This window comes from Sphaeramia orbicularis, chromosome 7 (genome assembly GCF_902148855.1).
Source record: "Sphaeramia orbicularis chromosome 7, fSphaOr1.1, whole genome shotgun sequence".
NCBI lineage: Eukaryota > Metazoa > Chordata > Actinopteri > Kurtiformes > Apogonidae > Sphaeramia > Sphaeramia orbicularis.
In genome coordinates this window covers 40,355,436-40,380,012 of record NC_043963.1, presented here as the reverse complement: position 1 = coordinate 40,380,012, position 24,577 = coordinate 40,355,436, and the positions used below count along the sequence as shown (strand labels likewise).

The 24,577-nt window shown below is 36.2% G+C and overlaps 1 protein-coding gene across 2 annotated transcripts in view; it reads right to left on the bottom strand.

The window, feature by feature from the left end:
* The window catches only part of lamb2 (laminin, beta 2 (laminin S)), an 84,086-nt gene that overhangs the window by 20,100 nt on the left and 39,409 nt on the right, over nt 1-24,577 (bottom strand). For both annotated transcript variants that reach the window (XM_030139169.1, XM_030139170.1), the window contains exons 4-12: nt 23,047-23,182; nt 19,474-19,547; nt 18,341-18,529; nt 18,171-18,234; nt 10,093-10,295; nt 9,841-9,961; nt 6,687-6,875; nt 5,850-6,029; nt 3,405-3,517 (exon numbers count right to left, since the gene is read on the bottom strand). In XM_030139169.1, the coding sequence (XP_029995029.1) occupies nt 3,405-3,517; nt 5,850-6,029; nt 6,687-6,875; nt 9,841-9,961; nt 10,093-10,295; nt 18,171-18,234; nt 18,341-18,529; nt 19,474-19,547; nt 23,047-23,182 (1,269 nt within the window). The remainder of the gene's footprint in view (nt 1-3,404; nt 3,518-5,849; nt 6,030-6,686; nt 6,876-9,840; nt 9,962-10,092; nt 10,296-18,170; nt 18,235-18,340; nt 18,530-19,473; nt 19,548-23,046; nt 23,183-24,577) is intronic.

The following is a 24,577-nucleotide window of genomic DNA, read 5'->3' as shown; positions in this document are numbered from 1 at the left end:
TAAGAACGGGCAACAACACCCACACATCAAAACAATCCCTACAACCCCCCACCCACACAATGGTACCCCACTCAGTGCAACAAATATACTTGACGGTCACAACTTAATTGTTTATACCAGTGGTTCTCAACTGGTCTGGCTTCAGGACCCATTATCACCCCTCAATGACAAGCTGCGACTCAAATTGATGTTAAAATTCTCAAATTTATTTAATGCAAAGATGGTGTGTTTTGAACATGAGATAATCCAGAATATCCCAGTATGTCAACACAGAAGACAAGTTTAATGACAAACCAAACTGACCAGCAGGTGGTGATGCTAAATATGGAAATACTAGCGTGTTGACCTGTTGGGAACCACAGGTCGCATTAACCCATAAAGACCCGGTGTGACTTTTGTGTCAGCTCCCAAATGAATTTTTCTCTCTATTTCACCTTTCCTAAATGATTCATTAGCATTTATTATAATACTATTCTTTGCATTTTGCATTTTTTCAGTGAAAATCATCTATTTTTGTGTTTGCTCCTGGAGGATTCTGTTGGGTTTCTGTAAATTGGCTTAGAGTCTGGTTTTGACCAAACTCTATATGTAAAGTGTCATGGGATAACTTTTGTTATGATTTGGCACTATATAAATAAAATTTGATCTGATTTGATGATTTGATATTTTCCTATATTTAATTCATTGATCATGTGGATGTTCATCAAAGCTCAGAGTACATTCCAAGATGATTATATCAAAATAGAAAAAACTGAAGAAAAAGTGACTTTTTCAGTAAAATCAGTATCATTAACTGAACATAAAAACAAGTGTCTCCATCCACTGTCATTGGTCAAACTCCATGGGTTTTACCGGTAAATCAATGTTGTAGAAGACGATAGAGTTTCCATGTTCACTACGGAGCCTCTGAACGTCCAAATGGGTCATATCTGATGACCATGAAAAGATGACAAACTGTATTTCATACCAATTATTTACATGTATCGATAAGATTAATGGATGAACAGTTATTCAACATTTTATATCAGTAGATGTTTTGGTAGACAGTGGATGTTTGGGTCTTTATGGGTTAATACAGATATCTAGGGAGTGAAGTTAGTAAATGTGTCATTCCTGTTTTTAACTTCATTTCCCATCATGCAGTGTGGTACTGTGCTTCTGGTCAACCGAGCAACATGATTGTAAATCTATTGTATTCCAAAATTACTAATATCTCCCAAAATATTGGTCTTATCAACTTGTCGAGATATTCAATGTGGAGACGGGACTATTCCTCAACTGTAGGTAACAAATTGGCCAGTTAAAAATATCTCAATTTCCTTCCTTCCAGTATTATAATATAGATTTCCTTTAACACTAAATTAGGTACATTTTAACCAAAACTAAAACCTGCATTCAGGCATTTATTCAAGAATTAAACACACTGAGGTTTTTGTCCTCAATGTATGTGAAACCATATCTGATGTAGTCGTTGTAATACATGAGAACCTCTGTTGGGGAGTGTGAATGGACAACGCTCAGCTCCACTAAAAATAAAGCACAGGATTGGTTTCTTAACATTATTTTTTGCCCAGACAAAGGCCCACGATCCACTGAAACGAGTTTGTGACCCGCTTTTAGGTCATGACCCACCAGCTGAGAATCACTGGTCTATACAGACAAGTCCTTTATAAACTGTACAGGGTGGGGAAGCAAAATTTACAATATTTTGAGGCAGGGATTGAAAGACAGTGTATGACCAATTAGTTTATTGAAAGTCATGAGAATTTATTTGCCACAAGAAAATTTACATAATAGAAAATGTTTTTATTCTATGTGTCCTCCTTCTTTCTCAATAACTGCCTTCACACGCTTCCTGAAACAAGTGTTCCTCAAATATTCGGGGGACAACTTCTCCCATTCTTCTTTAATAGTATCTTCCAGACTTTCTCGTAATAGTTTTGCTCATAGTCATTCTCTTCTTTACATTATAAACAGTCTTTATGGACACTCCAACTATTTTTGAAATCTCCTTTGGTGTGACGAGTGCATTCAGCAAATCACACACTCTTTGACGTTTGCTTTCCTGATTACTCATATGGGCAAAAGTTTCTGAAAAGGTATGGATAATAGTGTTAGGTATGATTATGACATCAATATATGTTTGGCTTCAAAACAATTGACGTAGTGCCTGCTGAGAAAAAACAACTAAATGTTCATTGTAAATTTTGCTTCCCCACCCTGTAAATATACAGGTGTCCAGATCTTATAAAAAGTCTTAGATCTTTCCTTCAGCCAGGTACGTAGGCTTTTCAAATGCCAGGTTACCAGACTTTTCTTTAATCCATTGATTAGCTGTGGGTCCTTAAATATCTTTCCAATTCAAAGAAATAACTCATTTGGCTTGCACTAGGATGTCTCATTATTATTTCTAAAACAAGTCTTCACAGGACCGATCACATCACAGGATCCCATTTCGGACCCGATCCAGGCCTGACCATTTTAGGCCTGTTTGTAACCAACACCAACCGGACAAGCCTCGAATCTCTGGGCTAAATATAGAGACAGAGCCGAGGCAGGAGCTCACATGCCTGCAAATACTATTCCTGGCTCAGAAGGTTCAGGACAAGAGGTTGAATGAATTATCATATTAATAGCCACCTAAAATCTTTCTGTAGTGTAATGAGGTTGTAAGAAAAATACATGATAAAACAAGAAAGGGTAATAGAACGGTAGGTTTAAATTAAAAGGCGCTAGAGCACAGGTGTTACAGCCCATGAGCCAAAACTGGCCCACCAAGGGGTCCAATCCAGTCCGTGGGATGAATTTTTGAAATGCAAAAATTACACTGAAGATATGAACAATTAGTAGTGTTAAAATCTTTTGAGTTCAGGTTCGACATACAGACCAATATGATCTAAAGTGGATCAGACCATTGAAATACGATCATAATAACCTATAAACAATGACAACTCCAAAAATTTCTCTTTATTTTAGTGTAAAAAGTAAAATTCCAAATTAATGTTGACATTTACAAACTATCCTTTCACACAAAATAATATTCTGCGTGTTACTAAATGTTTTGTGCATTTGCAGATCTACTGTGATCTGTAAGTTGTAATGTACACATGTAAATGATAAACTGAAGCACAATATTGTTTAAATTGCAGTTATTTTTCTTAAAGAATTTCAGGTTGTTCATGTTATTAACATTTTTAAGAAACTTTGTAGCTGTAAACACTGTCAAAATGAAACTTTACTTTTTTCATTGTTATTATTTTACTTCAGATCATATTGGGCTGAATGTGGCCCCTGAACTCAAATGAGTTTGAGCCCCCTGCCCTAGAGGAAATAAAGGAAAAGGAATGAAAAACAGAGTCGTAAAAGTGATTCACTGTTAAACCATTTGTTTTGTACTTTCTCACCAGACACTGGTCACAGCTGCGTCCAGTGACAAGACGCTTGCAGAAGCAGTCGCCGCTGACCGGGTCACACTGGGCGTTACCTGAGACTGTTCCTCTGTGGTCACACCGACAAGCTGAACAGGACAGAGTGGGGGACAAAGACCGGGGTTGGGGGGGTTATTAGGATCTGATATAATAGTCTTTGCAAAGCAGGTTTGTGACATTGAACTGACACATAAGTCATTTTGGTTCTACTTCTGAAACACTTATAAATGGTTTATGATTAATCAACTCTAAACACAGAATAAGTCGATAAATTTGACGGATGGATGTTTTATGTCGGCTCGCTATTTAGCAGGAGATGGTTAATGCTGCATTGTGTAACCTGTTAAATCACACATCTTACCTACTGTATGGTTTACTATACCTTGTCACTTTACAAGTAAGCAAGTTTAATCAACTAGTATTAAAGCCCCAGATCAGCTGAAACCCTCAGTTTATTTAAATCCAGGTTAAAGATCCACCTATTCTCAGCTGCATTTGAACAGAGTTTTTACTCTTTCAAGTTTTTTCTGTTTTATCTGTTTATTACCTCCGCCAAGGAGGTTATGTTTTTGCCAGGGTTTGTTTGTTTGTCTGTCTGTTTGTTTGTTTGTCTGTCCGTTAGTGTGCAACATAACTCAAAAAGTTATGGACAGATTTGGATGAAATTTTCAGGGTTTGTTGGAAATGGGATGAGGAAGAAATGATTAAATTTTGGTGGTGATCGGGGCTGGGGGGGCCCACGGGGGGGGCCACTGATCGTTAGTGTGCAACATAACTCAAAAAGTTATGGACAGATTTGGATGAAATTTTCAGGGTTTGTTGGAAATGGGATAAGGAAGAAATGATTAAATTTTGGTGGTGATCGGGGGTGGGGGGGCCCATGGGGGGGGCCACTGATCAGCCTTGGCGGAGGTCTGCGCTCTCCGAGTGCTTCTAGTTTGTTTTATCTATTCATCTGATTTTGTTTTGTTTTGTTTGTTTGTTTGTTTCTCTCATGCCTATACTTTGTATTGCTTCTGCTGTAATGCTTTTAATGTTTTTTGTAAAGCACTTTGAATTGTCTTGTACATGAAATGGGCTATAGAAATAAACCTGCCTTGCCTTGCCTGTTATCGCCTTATTGCCTTTATGCCTATACCCATAAAAAAATAGCCTTTCTGTAACTGAATATCAAACTAGTTGTAAAAAATAAAAATAAAAAAAACTTTTAATTTAGGCTGCTGTTTTCCCTCAAAGTTTCATACTGTTTATAGTTTGTCAGGTGGGGATATGTTTACTTTGGCTCAACTTTTTCCATGTTCTAATTGTTTATGCTAATTGCTAATGTGGGGTTTTTGGTGCAGATAACTAGGCCAAGGCAATATATCAAATGAACATTATTTATATGAATGTGTATATATATGATTAACTGAAACACATTCACATTTCATATGTTATGAAAAGAAAAGTCACCAGAGGAATACATTTGATTTCAATTTTTTAAATTATTGTCAGAAAGCAAACCTTTGATTACGCAAATTTATTAGATATCTATCTATCTATCTATCTATCTATCTATCTATCTATCTATCTATCTATCTATCTATCTATCTATCTATCTATCTATCTATCTATCTATCTATCTATCTATCTATCTATCTATCTATCTATCTATCTATCTATCTATCTATCTATCTATCTATCTATCTATCTATCTATCTATCTATCTTTTTTTTTTTTTCCATGTCAATTCTAATGGTAACTTCGTGTAACTTCCTGTAGTTGGTCTGAGAGTGCAGAACCAACCAAAGTGTTGTAAGTGTTTTCAGACTTATGGTTCTGTCCCAGATGAAGTCCTTCTCTGTTCGGTTTGCAGTCGTTGGTTCAGATCAAACTGGATAGCCAGAAAGTCCAGACCAAATAAGGCACATGTGAAAGCCCTAAAACACATTATTACTAAAGCCTGTATGAACATATTAATTTGACTTTCATGTTTTTATACAACAAATTAACATTTTTTAAGCATATTTTGATATATTCATGGTGGTTAAATAGTAGTAATTTGTTAATAAATCTCTAATGAAGCTGACAGATACAAATGCTGCAGGGAAAAGAAGGGACCAATGAGATCTGAGATTTAACAGCACAGGGAGGTGTGAGCTCACAGTTTGGCAAAACAGCAATTCACTGTTGTGCATCTTTGTAATGTGTTATAAGAGCTTATTAATGATTTAGAGACTACTCAGACCCTGATTACCTAATTATGAACCAGTTATGAATCTTTTATAAGAGCAGTTTTATCGTAAAGTGGTACCATAATTTAATACATAAATCTCTTCAGTTGTACACATTTGGGGAACACTATGAGTTTGTTACTATTATAATATTACTGAGTGAAAATCAGGAGAACAGATTGTCAGTTACAGCAGAGTGTGTACTCACGTTGGCAGCCCTCAGGGTTTTCAGCGCTCAGGCCAAAGAAGCCAGTCTTGCACTTGTCACAGCGAGGCCCCTCCACATTGGCCTTGCACCGGCACTGGCCTCCCAGCATGCCGAGGGAAGGGTCGGTGTGACTGTCACACATCCCTCCATTCTGAGATCCATCTGGGTCACAGTCACAGGCTGTGGAGAGGAATGGCAGACACGTTTATGAAACCATCAAACTGCTATGAGGGGCTGTTGTTTTGCAAAACACCTGCTGAACCTTTAAAGACCCAAACATCCACCAGTGACCAAAACCATCTACTGATCTAAACTGTTTCATACCTGTTGATCCACTAATCCTATCAGTACATGTAAATAATTGGTGTAAAATACATTTGTCATCTTTTCATGGTCATCAGATATGAGCCATTTGGATGTTCAGAGGCTCCATAGTTACTGTGGAAACACCGTCATCTTCTACAACATTTATTCTCCAGTAAAATCCATGGAGTTGGATCAATGACAGCGGATGGTAACACTTGGTTTATGTTCAGTTATTGAGATATTTTGCTGAAAAACTCTCTTTTTCTTCAGTTTTCTATGTTTATGATATAATAACTCTCAACTTTAATCTGAGCTTTTATGAACATCTACATGATCAGTGAATTAAATATAGAAAAATACCTGATTTTCACTGAAAAAACACAAAATACAGAGGATAATATTTTAATAAATGGTGATAAATCACTTAAGAAAGGTTAAATAGAGAGAAAAATTCATTTGAGAGTTACCACAAAAGTAGCACTGGGTCTTTATGGGTTAATTTTTATACAACAGGGACACATAAGGACTCACCTATACAGACCCCGGGGTCCCTGATGTCCCTGAAGGGGTCTTTGTAGTAGAAAGGTTTACACATCTCACAGTTGCGTCCCATTGTGTTGTGCTGGCAGTCGTCACACACTCCTCCACTGCCGTTACCAGTGGCCAGATACACCGCCATGTCGAAGTGACACTTAGTGGAATGGCTGTTACAGTTACACTCTACAAAGAAACACATCATATCAAACTGATTAACTGTTGTTTTTTACAAAGCATGTATTAAGTCCAAGTACATCTGTTATCAGTCCAGAATACATGTTGAACCAAAGTTTAGAATTTTTAATTAGTATTTCTTTTTAGTTGATCTGAATTTTGTTTTCGACTTCAGATGACTCAGTTTAGTTTTACATGTGTGTACGTACTTTTAGTTTGATTTTGACAAACTGACTAGTTTTCATTTAGTTTATTTGTTTTTTGAGGTATTTGGACTTGATCTACAGAACCATACAATGGTAGGATGAAATTCTGTATGACATCAAATATGATGCTAACAAGTGGTGCCAGGCACAACAAACCCCGCCCGCATGTAATGTAGCTTATTTTGGCATGGATCCAGCTGATGTCATCATGTCTATCCATGTGCCAATGTCAGTATATCAGTTGCCTCTACAGGGTGGGGAAGCAAAATTTACAATATTTTGAGGCAGGGATTGAAAGATAGTGTATGACCAATTAGTTTATTGAAAGTCATGAGAATTTATTTGCCACAAAAAAATTTACATAATAGAAAATGTTTTCATTCTATGTGTCCTCCTTCTTTCTCCATATCTGCCTTCACACGCTTCCTGAAACTTGCGCAAGTGTTCCTCAAATATTGGGGTGACAACTTCTCCCATTCTTCTTTAATAGTATCTTCCAGACTTTCTCGTAATAGTTTTGCTCATAGTCATTCTCTTCTTTCCATTATAAACAGTCTTTATGGACACTCCAACTATTTTTGAAATCTCCTTTGGTGGACGGGTGCATTCAGCAAATCACACACTCTTTGACATTTGCTTTCCTGATTACTCATATGGGCAAAAGTTTCTGAAAAGGTATGGATAATAGTGTTAGGTATGATTATGACATCAATATATGTTTGGTTTCAAAACAATTGACGTAGTGCCTGCTGAGAAAAAACAACTAAATGTTCATTGTAAATTTTGTTTCCCCACCCTGTATATATGTGCCAAATTTGAAGCAAACTGAAACCAAACTGATTTTTTTTATAGATATGTAACATTTCGGGCATTGTAAATAAATGGGGAAAAAAGATTCTAAAAATTCATATAAAAGATTAACTCTGACCTACTTTTTTAAGAATGTAATGAGATCTATTCTGGGTCACTGGCAATCTATAAACCCAATTTGGTATGAATTCAACCAATAGTTTTAAGTGTTAACAAATAATGAAACAAACAGAACCTTGCCTCCCTTTCAGGGGGCGGGGCAATAAATGTTTATTAAAGCTTTGGTGTGCAGTAGGTTTTACATAATGGTCAAGACTTCAGCACCTGTCATGGCAAAAAAATCAACTTCAAAATTCTAGCAGATTACAGGTGTTTTCAACGAGCTAGGAGGTTATACATGTGACTGAGAGATTTAATGACAGATAACTGTTATAATTTGCTTTACTCTGTGGTTCATCACAGAAACAAAAAAGCAGCTGCTCGAATCATGATATTTTCTAGCAATTTTTTTCCTGATTATTAAGGAAAAAAATCATAATAATTGTATTTTTTGTGCTTCTCTTCTGAAAACATATTTAGATGTTGGATTTGGCTCCAGAAGGAAGATCATTTCTACCTCATGCAGCTTTACAGTTCCTGCAAAACATGTGGAAGTGCAAAACATAATATGGAAACAAAGCTGTTGTTTTATCTGGTGAATGTTGTTTTGTTTATTGGAGTTTTTATGTAATTTTCATTTCAATTAACAACGAAATTCTTTCACTGCTCCTGTTTTTTTTTTTTTTAACCCTTTCATGCATGAATTATGAGAATTTTAATCAAGATTTTTGCTTTTTTTTCCTGAATGTTTTTATTCCTCTTTAGGCATTAAAAAGCAATGCAATTGGGAAAAAAAACATTTATGAACCTATTTTCATGTAGTTGCAAAAATGTCCACTCTGCTGGAAACCATACATTTAATTTTTGAAGCAAATAAACATGTATTTACTGATACACTGTGTGAAAACATTTTTAATGCTGCTAATCTGATGTTTTCGTCACATTTCAACATATTCTAAAACTAGTTATTTCTCACTTCATGGAGATAATATGCAAAAAAAAAACAAACACCTTTTTGTTAAAAAAAACAAACCCTGTTCATCCTTTCATGCACACTGGTCACTACAGTGGACAGCTATTCAACAGCTGTTCTCTTGTATATTCATGGATTTTGTTGTTCTTTTTGTTGTTGTTGTTTTTTACACATATCTTTATTAAAGTTTTAAGACACTACATATCTTTTCTGGCATGAATTGGTATCATTATATAGATCTCTCCTAAGGATAAACCCCCAGAATCACAAGCCTTCCCCACAGTTTTCACACAGTTTATCAGTAAATACATATTTCTGTGTGTCAAAAATTAAATGTGTGGTGTCCAGCTGAGTGGACATTTTTGCAACTTCATGAAAAATAGGTTCATAAGAATTTTTTTTTTTCATTATTATTTTTTTATGTATTTTTAAAAAATTTAAAATTATTACTGTTATTTTTTTTTTTTAATTATTATTATTATTTATTTTTCAGAAGAAAATTTTTAATCACATTGTTTTTTTTTTCATGCCTAAAGAGGAATAAAAACACTCAGGAAAAAATTTTGATTAAGGTTCTCAGAATTCGTGCATGAAAGGGTTAATTACACCCTAATAATAAAACGATATCAAGCATTTTTTTTCCACTTAAACATATCACTGCAGATTAGGTTTATAAAGAACAGCAAATTTACAATAATGGTATGAATTGCAGTGTATAGGATGATGCATAAGTGTCCACTGTGTTGGCTGATATGGAACTAAAACAGCAAAATTAATGAATATACAAAAGAACAGCTGTCCACTGTCGTGACCACTATGCATGAAAGGGTTAATCTCCAGTATAATAATCTTGGTTTTGGACTCATCTGTCAGTTTTCGTACTCACTCTTGCAGGCATTGGTGTTGCGTCCCTCAGCCGGTCTCCAGGGCAGGTCATTATAGAAGTCATCACACTGCTCGCAGTTCAACCCCTTGGTGTTGTGGTTACACACACACCTGCCGTGCACCTTTAAAATGAGATACAAAAAAAAAAAAACATCAGCTTTAACTATAAGTTCTTCACATCCTGTAAGAGGAAATTAAAGAGAAAATGACAGGTCTAAATGAGATGACTTTTTTTTTTGGTCTCCTCACTCACCATTCCCTCTATATCATCCCTGATGCCGTCAATGGGGGCGCACTCTGAGGCGTGGCCATAGCAAAAGCAGTTTCCACGCACGACAAGCTCATATATGGCATAATAATACTTTTCTTTAATTTCAGCTCTGGTATCCAGCAGGTTGTCTCCCAGTGTGTGAAGCTTGGTGAAGTTTACCCTCAAGTTGGTGATCTTCAGCTGATCTGTGAGGAAAGATAAATTAATTAGCAAGCATATAGTATAATGTTACATATGACAGAACACGAAGTTAACAATGTCTTTAATAAATGTCTATAAAAGCAGGCAAAACAACATAAAATTAACATACTCAGGACCGAATGCCACAAAATACCATTGTAACTTTTCCTTTTTTCTCAGCGAGAGGAAGTTAAGGCCAACAGAGCATGACCCAACTAATTTGGTGCAAAGCATTATGGGTGAATAATAGCTACAGAACAGGGATAGTCATAGTATTACAAAAAATCCTATCTAAATCCCAGTGTGACAATAAAGAAATTTACAAAGAAGAAAAACTGAATCAACTGTGTTTCCTAACTCGTTCTTTATTTAACCCATAAAGACCTAGTGCTACTTTTGTATCAATTCCCATGTGAAATTTTCTCTATATCTAACTTTTCTTCACTAATTTATCACAATTTATTAAAATATCATCCTCAGTATAGGGATGTAACGATATGAAAATTTCATATCACGGTTATTGTGACCAAAATTATCAGGATTATCATTATTATCGTGGTATTGTTGAAATTGTGCTCAAAATGTTCAAAAAGTACTTATACACACACTGAAATAATTTAACCAAGTTGTATTTTGAAAAAACAACAACAACAACAAAACAAATAAAATAATTGGCACAATGTACCTTCTGTTGCAGAAACATTCAAGTATTAACCCTTAGTGGTCTGAGCCTATTTTGGCCATTTTTCAGTACTTTTGATTTTGCCTTTATATACTATATACAGAAATGTTTACTATACCCATGTTTGGGATCATTTTTTTCAACACAACTTCATTTATATTATCTGCCTATTATTTTTTTTTGCTTTATCCTACTATATCAACATAAAAGGCCAGAAAACACACACACAAAAAATCTGATTTAAAAAATTTCTATAATTTATTGCATAAATAACACAAAGATGCTTTATGAACCTTTTCAAAGACTTTAAAAATGAATATTGGTTCCAAATATTAGGTATATAAAATTAAATTGCAATAAATTAAAACTATACTCAAATATTTGACATAAAAGCATAGCTTTACATAGGCGTTTTTTCCCCTAAAAGTGCGGTAATCAAACACGGTTATCATGATAATTAGAATTTAAATGGTAATACTAATTGTTTGCAATTTTACCGCGGTTTATCATTACACCGGTAATCGTTACATCCCTACCTCAGTATTTGGCTTTTTTTAAGTGAGAATCATATATTTTCCCATATTTTATTCAATGATCATGTAGTTGTTCATAAAAGCTCACATTAAAGTTGAGGGTTATTCTATCAAAACAGAGAAAACTGAAGAAAAAAATGACTAAACCAAGTGTGTCCATCCACTGTCATTGATCCAACTCCATGGGTTTTACTGGTGAATCAATGTTGTAGAAGATGACGGTGTTTCCACAGTAACTACAGAGCCTCTGAACATCCAAATGGGTATCTGATGATCATGACCATGTATTAATAGAATTAGTGGATCAACAGGAATTAAACAGTTTAGATCAGTAAATGCTTTTGGTCATCAGTGGCTGTTTTGGTCTTTATGGGTTAAAGCACAACCCCAGTTTTACAGAAGATGGCATGCTGTGTAAAATGGAAAGAAAAACAGAATGACAAACCCACATTTTATTCACATTAAAATATAGAAAACATATCAAATGACTGTATAATTTGAATGTCCAATTATAATTCCAGACATGTTCTCTCAGTTTTTGATGTGAATGTTTTCCAGACCTGTGTCTTCATGAACAAATATGTTCACTTAACTCTTGTCTTTCCTATAGTTTTCCAGAACCTTTTTTTTCATGTTGTTTTCTGTTATATGCAATTATCCCACATGATACTCAAGCAAATTTTATCTTCTGCACTGCCAAACTCCTGTCAGTTAGTATTCTCTAAAATATCGTGGACCACATCTTTGGAATTATCTATGTCCTGAACTTCAATCAACATCTTCTTTATCATTATTTAAAATAATCTGAAAAGGACTCTGAATTATGAAAATATGTAAGGCTTCATATCATGATTTGATTTGTATTTTTTTAAACTTTGGATTATTATTTCAATTATATCATATTTTTATTCTATTTTTTTTCTGTGTGTTGTTTATTTCTGGTGTAGTATTTATATAAGCTTTTTTGGCTTCTATCCTCTCCTGCACAATGGTGTTACTTGCATGAAAATTGTTTTTTAATTTTTTTTTCTTGTTTGTGATGTGCAAATAAATAATTCATTCATTCATTTTCTGAACCCGCTTTATCCTCACTAGGGTCACGGGGGTCACTTGGAGCCTATCCCAGCTACATAGGGGCGAAGGCAGGGTACACCCTGGACAAGTCGCCAGTTCATCGCAGGGCTGAACATATAGAGACAAACAATCACTCTCACATTCACACCTATGGGCAATTTAGATTAACCAATTAACCTATTAGTGCATGTCTTTGGATGGTGGGAGGAAGCCGGAGTACCCGGAGACAACCCACACAGACACGGGGAGAACATGCAAACTCCACACAGAAAGGTCCCACCCCCTGTCGACTGGTGTTGGAATCGAACCCAGGACCTTCTTGCTGTGAGGCATGAGTGCTATCCACTGCACCACCGTGTCGCCCTCAAATAAATAAATAAATTTAAAAAAGCAAATAAATAAATTTAAAAAAATAAAAATAAAAATAGGCATACCGACTTTTGTAGACACTGTATGTTGTAAACACTTTTCAGGACCCATCTTTTTTTGGCTTTGGATTTTTTTTTACATTATATTTTCCCTCCAATTTTGTCACATATATGGCCACATTTCCCTAAGGATCTACTTTCTGATGCCTGGGGACCAGCAATGGGGAAAGTAAATGAAAATGATTATGACAATGGTTGACTTTAAAAGAACTGGCTTCATACATGAGGAAAATCTTGTAGTAATATAATGTTATAAAATGTTATAAAAAGACAATTCATATTATGCCCCAAGTTATTTATATTAGGAGATCCTCAAGTGCTGTTTGCATTTCCCAAACCACTAAAAGACTGGATAAAGACTGTTCTAATGACTGGATGATAAATTATAGTGAGGAACTGGAAGAAATATGGAGAACCTCTGTTCCAGGAATGGATGATGGAAGTTGGAAAAGTAGCGGCATATGAAAGAATGTCATATACGATGCAGGACAAGACAGAAACGTATCGTTTGAAATGGAGCAAATACCTGGAATCTTTAGATCTCAAAGACTAAAGGCTACAAGGATTCGCACTGAAAAGACAATGATCACATACCTTATGTATGCATGTGTGTATATTATGATTAGCCACCTATGTGTAGATATTTATGGTGTATGTACATATTATATACAGGGGTTGGACAAAATAATGGAAACACCTTAAAAAATCAACAAAATATAATTTAATATGGTGTAGGTCCGCCTTTTGCGGCAATTACAGCCTCAATTCTCCGAGGTATTGATTCATACAACTTGTGAATTGTTTCCAAAGGAATTTTAAGCCATTCTTCAGTTAGAATACCCTCCAACTCTTTTAGAGACGATGGCGGTGGAAATCGATGTCTTACTTGAATCTCTAAAACTGACCATAAATGCTAAATAATGTTGAGGTCTGGGGACTGTGCCGGCCATACGAGATGCTCAACTTCATTAGAATGTTCCTCATGCCATTCTTTAACAATTCTAGCTGTATGGACTGGGGCATTATCATCTTGAGGTGAAGGTGTTTCCATTATTTTGTCCAACCCCTGTACATGAATGAATGAATGAATGGTTTATTTTTGGTTTGTACAGTAATCACCACACATAGTACAACAACCACAATAAACACAAAAAAAAAAGGAATAGGCCAGAAGGAGAAGCTTATTTTTTGCCTATCCTTTTCACCTGACATACCACTTACAGTAATTTAAATGTGTACATCACTGAGCATTGTCTTTATAACAAAAGAATCAAGAACAAAACAAAAGACATCTACCATCTCCACTTAATATTCCTGAATGATCTTATACTTAAGGCATTTTTTAAATTTTGCCAGAGAAGTGAACAACTTAAATTCATCATCAAGTTCATTCCATAATTTCACATCCACAACCTAAATACAGGGCGAGGAAGCAAAATTTACAATATTTTGAGGCAGGGACTGAAAGACAGTGTATGACCAATTAGTTTATTGAAAGTCATGAGAATTTATTTGCCACAAGAAAATTTACATAATAGAAAATGTTTTTATTCTATGTGTCCTCCTTCTTTCTCAATAACTGCCTTCACACGCTTCCTGAAACTTGCGCAAGTGTTCCTCAAATATTTGGGTGACAACTTCTCCCATTCTTCTTTAATAGTATCTTCCAGACTTTCTCGTAATAGTTTTGCTCATAGTCATTCTCTTCTTTCCATTATAAACAGTCTTTATGGACACTCCAACTATTTTTGAACTCTCCTTTGGCGTGACGGGTGCATTCAGCAAATCACACACTCTTTGACGTTTGCTTTCCTGATTACTCATATGGGCAAAAGTTTCTGAAAAGGTATGGATAATAGTGTTAGGTATGATTATGACATCAATATATGTTTGGTTTCAAAACAATTGACGTAGTGCCTGCTGAGAAAAAACAACTAAATGTTCATTGTAAATTTTGCTTCCCCACCCTGTACATCTGGACTTTACATTTGTCCTCACTTTCATACATTCAAAAATATAAAGACCTCGTAAATTATAGTTACTCTCTCTTATTTTGAAGAACTCTCGAATGGTATTTGGAACAATATTATTTTTTACTTTATAAATCATCTCTAATCTTTTAATATATACAATATCCGGCAATGGACACTCAGAGTTGATGTGTGTGGGATAAAAGCCACAATATCAATATGAAGACCCCTTCTGGTTACAGGTGGGAGGGTGGGTAATGCTTCAGTGTTAGTATTTGATGTGATATATTTGGAAAAAGTAAATAAAAAAATGCAAGTCACAAAATAAATAAATAAATAAATAAATAAAAACACCATTACCGTGTGCAGTCTAAAGCCGCATTATCACAAAATTACCACAAGATGATGTGGTAATTTACATCCAAATTATACAACACAATCATTGTCAGCAGGGTGATGAAAATCTGTGAGATGTTTTCCAAAACTAAATCCTTTCATTGTTGCTATTAATGATTCTAAAAACTACATTTCAAGCCTTTCTTCAAGTCTTGCTTTTGCAGTTTTCTAATGTTCCAAACCCTGCTGGAGGCATCGCAATTGTAGCAAGAATGTTGATAAGATGGATGGAATATTACACGGGGAGGATTTAGACGTTTTTAATGTGTCTTCCCCCACTGGCTTTATCTGCAGTAACAGAACCCCTCTGTGACAGACTACAGCTAATCCCTCCACCTCTTCGATATTGAGATGCTGTTTGTTTCTTCTCGTGCTCTAATAGCAGAATGGAGAGTAGTCCCACAGGCTTTTAGAATTTTTATGTGTTTAGTAAGTGCTTCGAGCCAGCGTTAGATAAAGTTCACTACGAAGAGAGGAATCCTCAAGACCTTTTCTTCTCACCTGAGCCTCTTTAACAAAAGCGTCCACACAAATATAAATCACTACGCTGCTCAAACAGAACCACTTTAGATCCTGATTTATTGTCTTGACAGCGCCAGATAATACGTATGGATTTTTCAGCTGTGAGAAGGTCAGGGGGCATCGCAAGGGTCAGTTCCGTTGAGATATTTAACAAGAGAACAAGACAACCTCCGCTGCAGCGTTGAAAACCGAGTTGGGGTTTCTGGGAAAGGCTCTTATGTCCTGCCAGTCTAAACATGAGGGGGTTAGGACATAGAGGCTGTGTGGGAGAGGAGCAGCTGCTTTTTACATCTGTCCACGTCTTCCACACAGCAGGGCCATGTTTCACACCCCAGAGAGACAGGCTGTTACAGATACAGCTGGAGGACAACCACCAACTCCAACTACATTGTGTAATATTAAATGATATGCATAACCTTCTGCAGAACCATAAAACTTCAGCAAAATAGCTCGGATTTGACACTTCTATTATGGTTTGATATTGTCTTGTAATATTAATCAGGCTGTGTATTTCATGACATACCAGACAAGAAAAAGAACTGATGCAACAGAATTTTCACTTCAGCAGTCCCAGAGCTTTTAACCTTTTAAAAACAGCCAAAATCACCTTTCCATCTGTCAGAAAAGTCTGTCGTTTTTCCAGCTGTGTATGGATTTAAAGATAGATTTATCTGGGAAGATAGTTATCCTAAAGACAAAGATGAAGCTGAAAGGTGACAAGGCTTTCTCAGTCGCTGCTCCCAAACTGCGGAATGAAGTACCTTTGCATATCAGGCAGAATGACTCAGTGTCTGATTTTACAGGGGTCATATTTTGCTAAACCCACTTTTATTCATCTTTTGTTTATTTATTTGTGTATTTGGGCCCTAACAGCTTAAAAAGTTTTAATTTGAACCCTCCGGGTGCTGCAAAGCTATCTTTATATCATATATCATTTTGGCAAAAATCAATTTAATTCCTGCTTAATTTGTTACATTTTATAACTAGTTACGTCACGACATATGCACACATAAGGTCAAGACTTCCGATGAACGTTTCTCCAAGTACGACATAATTGTTTGTCAGCAGCAGCGGTTGTAGTCCATACTGAAAATATGTCCAAACTTCAAGCCAATGATGCTCATGATGTTCGTGGACGTTTGTTCAAAAAAGCTTGAGAAACACTGACCTAGATGGAGCATATGTACAAATAAATGTCATAACTTAAATCATTTTTCCATGAACTTTCTGAAGCCCCCATATAAACATGCATTGTAAATACATCTCAGGTGTGTTTCCAATTTAAAAAAAATAGATCTTTTAGTCTTGTGCAGAAGACTTAAACAAAATGCAAACCCTCTTCCATTTTGCAACTGTGCACAGTTAATAATTCCCAATTTTAGGATTCAGTACCCCATTTCAGTGCTGTCTTTGGTCAACCTGTGTTGCACAATTTGCACGATTGGTTCTTTTAAAATCTATCCAACAGAAACTGGAGACCCTCCCTGCACTGATTCACCAAAACCACGACTGGGCATTGGTTAGGTGTGGTGCAGACTCTAATTGAGATGTGATGAAGACTTGATGCAGTGGACTGATTCTCCATCATCAATAATTAAAAATTAATGCAAGTATGGATGGAAAAAATATTATGAACCTTATTGTGGCACTACAAAAGCATTATGTGGCAAAAAAGATGTCCCAGTGAATGTCTCCTGGAATAAAAACCAAAGGTGGTGCAGTCAAATATTGCATGTGTGGCTTTTTTTTTCTTTTTTTTTTTTTTTAATAAAGCTGACTTGACTTGGGAAGAAAATCTCTAATATTCAGCCCACACATTTACATCCCTCCTACACCAAGACGTATGCCTTAGGGCGGTGCGGTGGCGTAGTGGTTAGCATTTCCACCTCACAGATAGAACACTCTGGATTCTGTTCCCCGTCAGAACAGGGCCTTTCTGTGGTGAGTTGGCCTGTTCTGTCTGTGCTGTGTGGGTGTCCTCCAAGTTCTCTGGTTTCCCCCAAATATCAAAAACAGGTATTTGTAGGTTAATTCTCCTGTCAGCAAATCTTGACCAAGGAACTGATGAAGACTTGGAGTGGGCTCCTGAGGGCCTTCAGAGACTGATGTGGTTCTATGTGCTACTGCTGATGCTAATCACTAATGCTAATGCTGTGCATGTTATGATTGGCAAAAAAGAGACTGATCTCTAATAATAAAGTGAGTAAACCTTTACTCTGACTATTTGGATTTGGCATCAGCCTGTAGAATTAAACTGTTCACAGGGATGACTTACTCTGGATATTTGGACTGTATGGATCCTCAATCGTGATGGCTGGATCTAACACTCTGTAGATGACCTACAACATGTACAATGCAAACATTATAAAAAGCTGAGGATACAACAGCAGTAAAACATATAATGCCAACTCATACTTGTTTATGTCAGTGTTTTCTAGTGCTCACCTCTCCCTCTGTGGACGGCTCGATGTCTGAGTAGCGCGACTCACAAATGACTTGGTCGACGTGACGTAAGGGACCCTCGGAGACTCCAGGAAAGTCAGAGGCGCAGTCATATGCAAAGTAGCGGTATATCTGCCAGGTACGACCAAAATCTGCAGATCGCTCGATTAGCATGGCTGCTGGGCGGAATGTCTGCAAGAGGACAGTGTCATTAATGCTTCAGTGTGTATGCATGAGTCTTAAACCCAGAAAGACCCAGTGCTACTTTTCTGGCCATTCCCAAATGAATTTTTGTCTCTATTTAACCTTTCCTAAGTGACTTATCACCATTTGTTATAATATTATGGTCTGTATTTTGCATTTTTCACTGTAAATCATGTATTTCCCAATATTTGATTTCCTATATTTAATTTAGATGTTCATCAAAATTCATAGTAAATTCATAGGTTATTTATATCAAAACAAAGAAAACTGAAGAAAAAGTGACTTTTTCAGCAAATATATCCTTAACTGAGCATTTTTCCATCGCTGGTCCAACCCTCTGGAACTCCCTCCCACCTCCCATCCAAAACTGCTCAGACTTAAACACTTTTAAATCCCTTTTAAAAACTCATTTATTTAAGATTGCTTTTAATGTTTAATTTTAATGTTTTATTGTTTTATATTTGTATACCTGCCTTTGCACCGGCTTTTTATCTGTTTTTAATGTGTTTGGTTTCTGTTTTTATCTGCTGTATGTAAAGTGTCTTTCAGTTCTATGAAAAGCGCTATACAAATAAAATGTATTATTATTATTATTATTATTATTATTATTATTATTATTATTATTATTATTATTATTATTATTAAAACAAGTGTGCCAGTCCACTGTCACTGATCAAACTCTACGGGTTTCACTGGTGAATCAATGTAGAAGAATGGATCATATCTGATGACCATGAAACGACGACAAACTGCATTGTACACCAATTATTTACATGTATTGATAGGATTAGTGGATCAACAGGTTTTAGACATTTTAGATCACTAGATGTTTTTGGTTGCCAGTGGATGTTTGGGTCTTTATGGGTTAAGCAAGATTTACTGAAAATTTTAGCTCAGCTGAGATTTCAGCTTAGAGTATCTTTTTTTCTCACCTTGAAGGTCATGATGAGATGAGTGAAGTGAAACTCTGCCTCCAGATCCAGCTGGATAAAAACGTCCGACTTGCCTGGTAAAAGGAAAAACAGATTTGTCAAATGTTTCCATTGACATAATGACTCAGTTCATTGTAGGAGTAGCAACACTTTATTTCCATCTATTTCAACACTTTTGGACAGTTGAATGACAAGTAACAACTAGTAGCACTAAGTGAAGTAGCAACCGTGCTTTTGGCTCAAGGAATGGCTTCCTAACAGGAAAACACTTGGCAGGAAAAATGTCCACACATTTCCTGAGTAGTAGAGCACCAAGTAAACTTTAAGAAGGACTTTCACTTCTATTCATCTCTATGTATGAGATTATTATTACAGTTTGTTCAAAGCCAGAAGCGTTTTCCCGTTTGTGCTTCTTAATACACAAGAGCTGCACCACATGAAAATGTACTTTACAACTGTACACTCTGCAAGAACGTATTTAAAGTGTTGACACGTGTTCATGTAACCTGGGGAATCGCCTTGTTAACGTTTATTACTCAGTAATGATAGTGCAAATGTGTGTGGTAAAGCCTGCTCTCCTATGAGCATTTGACTAAAGACATAAGAGTTAGTGAGCAGGCTGTAAACACAGGTAGTATGTGGTTTCTTGTCTCTTCTGTCTAACCTGCCTGTTTAGACCTTAACATTTCTTATGCTGCATTACAAACTAGTAACATGCATAAATGACTTATTATTTTATCATAACATGAAGTTAAGGAATATGTGGATGACAGGAAAATTCTCAAAGATAATATAAATAAACAGAGCTGCTTAAAGCTAGAATTATAATCCTGAAAAAAAAAAACCTATTCTTACTTTGGTTAAGAGCAGCTGTTTACTGTTAATAACTTAAAATGTATACTTATAGATAACAGGATCATCTTATTAGGTTTAACCCTGTAAAGCCTGAACCATTAAATCACAGACAGAAAATTCAGGTTCTTTGAAACTGGAGCCTATATTGGTCCTTCTGAACAAGGCAAAAAAATGTTTTTCAAATATCAATTTCCATGTATGACTTTCAATTTTGTATCATATTTGATAAATTGGGTCTCAATGCTCAAATATTATTATTTTTGAACAAACAAAAACTGAATATAACACAAACATTTATAACAAATTGGTAATTTCTTTTCAAAATTGGCAAAGTTCTGCCTCCTTCCTCATTAATGACAATCTTGTAGTGTCACTGGGAAGGCCTCTGGTGAACAAAACCCTCCCCCTGGTGCATTATCCGTGTATTGCATGGATCAAATTGTATGCATCAGGTTTTTCAAGAAAAAAAATATCACACCAATCATATAGAGGACTTTATAACTCATGTATCAAATACAGTGCATTTGGCGTTATAGGGTTAAAGAGCAAATATGTTTCCTACAGTGAATTTGCAGTGGAGACAGATGAGTGGAGAGGTCACAGGGATTTATTATGTGTTGTGAGTGGTGACAAAAATATAACACAAGACAATGATTGATTGTTTAGTAAACACTAGTAGTAATAAGTTGTGTTGCCAAATGTATGATCATTTTAGTACTTCATCCTTTTGTGGCACTCAGCATCAGTGATTATAATCTTATTTTAACTTACTTTGACATGATCAGGAAAGAAAAATATGGATCTACATATGTGTGCATGCATCTCTTCTCGTGCAATGTCCTTTCGGGCAATCATATGCTATGCTATGCTATGCTATGTTATGTTATGTTATGTTATGTTATGGTTTCAGTTTGATGTTATTGTTAATGTTATGTTATTGTTAATTTTATTTTATGCTATGTTATGTTGTGTTGTGTTATGTTATGTTATGCTATGCTGTGCTATGCTATGTTATGTTATGCTATTCTATGCTATATTATGTTGTGTTGTGTTGTGTTATGTTATGTTATGTTATGCTATGCTGTGCTATGCTATGTTATGTTATGTTATGCTATTCTATGCTATGTTATGCTATGCTATGTTATGTTATGCTATGTTATGTTATGTTATGCTATGCTATGCTATGCTATGCTATGTTATGTTATGTTATGCTATGTTATGCTATGCTATATTATGCTATGTTATGCTATGTTATGTTATGCTATGTTATGCTATGCTATGTTATGTTATGCTATGCTATGTTATGTTATGCTATGCTACATTATGTTATGCTATGCTATGTTATGCTATGTTATGTTATGCTATGCTATGCTATGTTATGTTATGCTATGTTATGTTATGTCATGTTATGCTATGCTACGCTATGTTATGTTATACCTTCATTCTCTTCACTCATCAGAAATGTCATTCAAATGCATAACATGCAGGGTTTTTCGTACTACTAATGGTAATCAGGCTGACACACAGGGGCACACAGAGTACTCTATTTGACAACTACATGAAGTAAGACGTGACCTGACAGAGTAAACTGTCATTTATTTGAGTGATGTTGAGCAGGCAATGACTTGTATTGTTATTGTCTATTCACTATTATAGGTTTTATTGTATTGAGCAGCTATGCTTTTGTTTTCTGCACTTTCCCAAAAAACAACCCCTTCAATGCATCATAGAACCACCTCAACCATTTTTCGCATAAGACAATTTTCCAAATCATTTCAAGGCTGTGATATGACACTTTAATGTTTCCTATTGGGTTGTGCTATCAACAGGCAAAAAGGAACAGGGCGGAAAAATGAGGGGAGTATAGAGGTTGAAGAAAGTGACACAACTAGAAGCAAGGGGGAAAAAAAACAAAGACAGAAAAACACACACAAAAACTGAACCTGGCTAACAGAGCAGAGCCAGACATACCCGAATGTAATGGAAAAGACACAGTGTTTCACTTTTTAGCTGCCCCCTTACATCCAGCGCCTTCTAATGCCTGCATATTTTGTATTCAATCCCGGGAAATGGCCTTTTAATGAGCGCACACAATCAAACCACTGTAACCCATATCAAACAGACTAATGCCATGGAAATGCCACAAAGATACCATGGAAAATCAGTAGCAACCAGGAGTATAAATAGTGACTCTACTTCCTGTCCCCCTTGGTCTTGTGTTTCCCTCTGTTCTATTCTGGGTTTGGTAGAGCTTCACAGTATGTCATCGGCACTAGTCTGTCACAGTAAAATGACTCCCAAACGACTGAAATGAGCCAAGTGTCTGACTGACTACTGTACACAGAGCTGTGCTGTGATTAGGATGAAGATTTATGCACCAATGGAAAGAACTGGACTTCTGTCTGTTGTCAGCTTTCACTTGTATCGCTCCATCCAAGCTTTTACTTCTTCTGTTTCTCTATTGGGATGCCAGAGCAGGGCTTAGTCTGTTATTAAGCCCATCTGTAGCTGCTCAGTGGATGTTGGTTAGAGCGTGTGTGCATGTGTGTGTGTGTGTGTGTGTGTGTGTACTTAATAGGTTAAACTACGTACTGGCATCTATAAGTAGAGACCAGATCGAGTTTGTCATATGACTATTTTTAGCAGCCTCACAGTCATATATTATGTCCTGGTGCTTTTTAGGGAATATTATCACATTTAAGAGCAGAACTATCTCACCATTCTCCGACTGCCACCACGACTTCTTGCGGTGAGGTTTGAAGGTGGTGATGACGTTTTCTATTCTGTGATTGATGGTGTTGTAGACGGGGTCATACGGGCGGCGGGAGTCACAGAAGAAGCACTTTTTCTCATCCTAGAGGAAAAGGTTGGAGGTCAAAGGTGGAAAAAAAGACCAGCAGGAATCATACATATAACTAGAAGCACTCGGAGAGCACAGACCTCCGCCAAGGCTGATCAGTGGCCCCCCCCGTGGGCCCCCCCACCCCCGATCACCACCAAAATTTAATCATTTCTTCCTTATCCCATTTCCAACAAACCCTGAAAATTTCATCCAAATCTGTCCATAACTTTTTGAGTTATGTTGCACACTAACGGACAGACAAACAAACAGACAGACAAACAAACAAACAAACAAACCCTGGCAAAAACATAACCTCCTTGGCGGAGGTAACTATACGTATGGACAAGAGATTCAATCAGTTTTTAGTGATATGGACAATTCATGTCACAATGAAGTGAAAACAACATGTGCTTGTAAATGTAATTTCTTCTGCATTGATTATTACCTCCGCCAAGGAGGTTATGTTTTTGGCAGGGTTTGTTTGTCTGTTTGTTTGTTTGTCTGTCCGTTAGTGTGCAACATAACTCAAAAAGTTATGGACAGATTTGGATGAAATTTTCAGGGTTTGTTGGAAATGGGATAAGGAAGAAATGATTAAATTTTGGTGGTGATCGGGGGTGGGGGGGCCCACAGGGGGGGCCACTGATCAGCCTTGGCGGAGGTCTGCGCTCTCCGAGTGCTTCTAGTTTCAAAAAGAAACATCATTTTAACCATTTTGACCAAGTAATTGGAAGTAATAGGACTTTTTACATACTAGTTGTATCAGCACAGAGGTGACGCTACCAATTGTGGGCCCCATGAAAGGTAAACCCTGTGGACCCTTTCATAAAATTCAGTATCTTGTCCATCTGATGCTAGTATGAAAACAAAATTGAAACTTAACATATTTTCAACGTCCGACTCCCGACTTCTACACCTCTCTTATACAGTGGATCTTACACGCAATTTTCACAACTTCTAGCCAGTATCCACTGGACCCCTCCACTGCTCTATGGGCCCCCCACAAATTGAATGAATTTTTCATGTTTACCTCCCATTATCAGCATATAGTAGTGCTGATAGTGGCTGATGGAAAAGATTACACTATTGGAAATAAATGAAAAGACTTCAAACCAAGACTTCCACACTTATTCATTACGTACTGTGAGACTGATGCCCACTCATTCAGATTCATTCAATTTCATATTTATAACTTTAAGATGATTTTTATGTTGATGTTGATTTCACCAGTTATCCAGTTTCTAATGAAGTAAAAAGGAACTGATGTCAGAAATGCATAATGCAATTTCAGTGTAAGAATGAAACTGGTCTATCAACAGGTTTTTAACGGCTCCAAACTATTGTTATTACATCAGCCTTTAACCCTTTCATGCATACTGGTCACTCCAGTGGACAGATATTCTACAG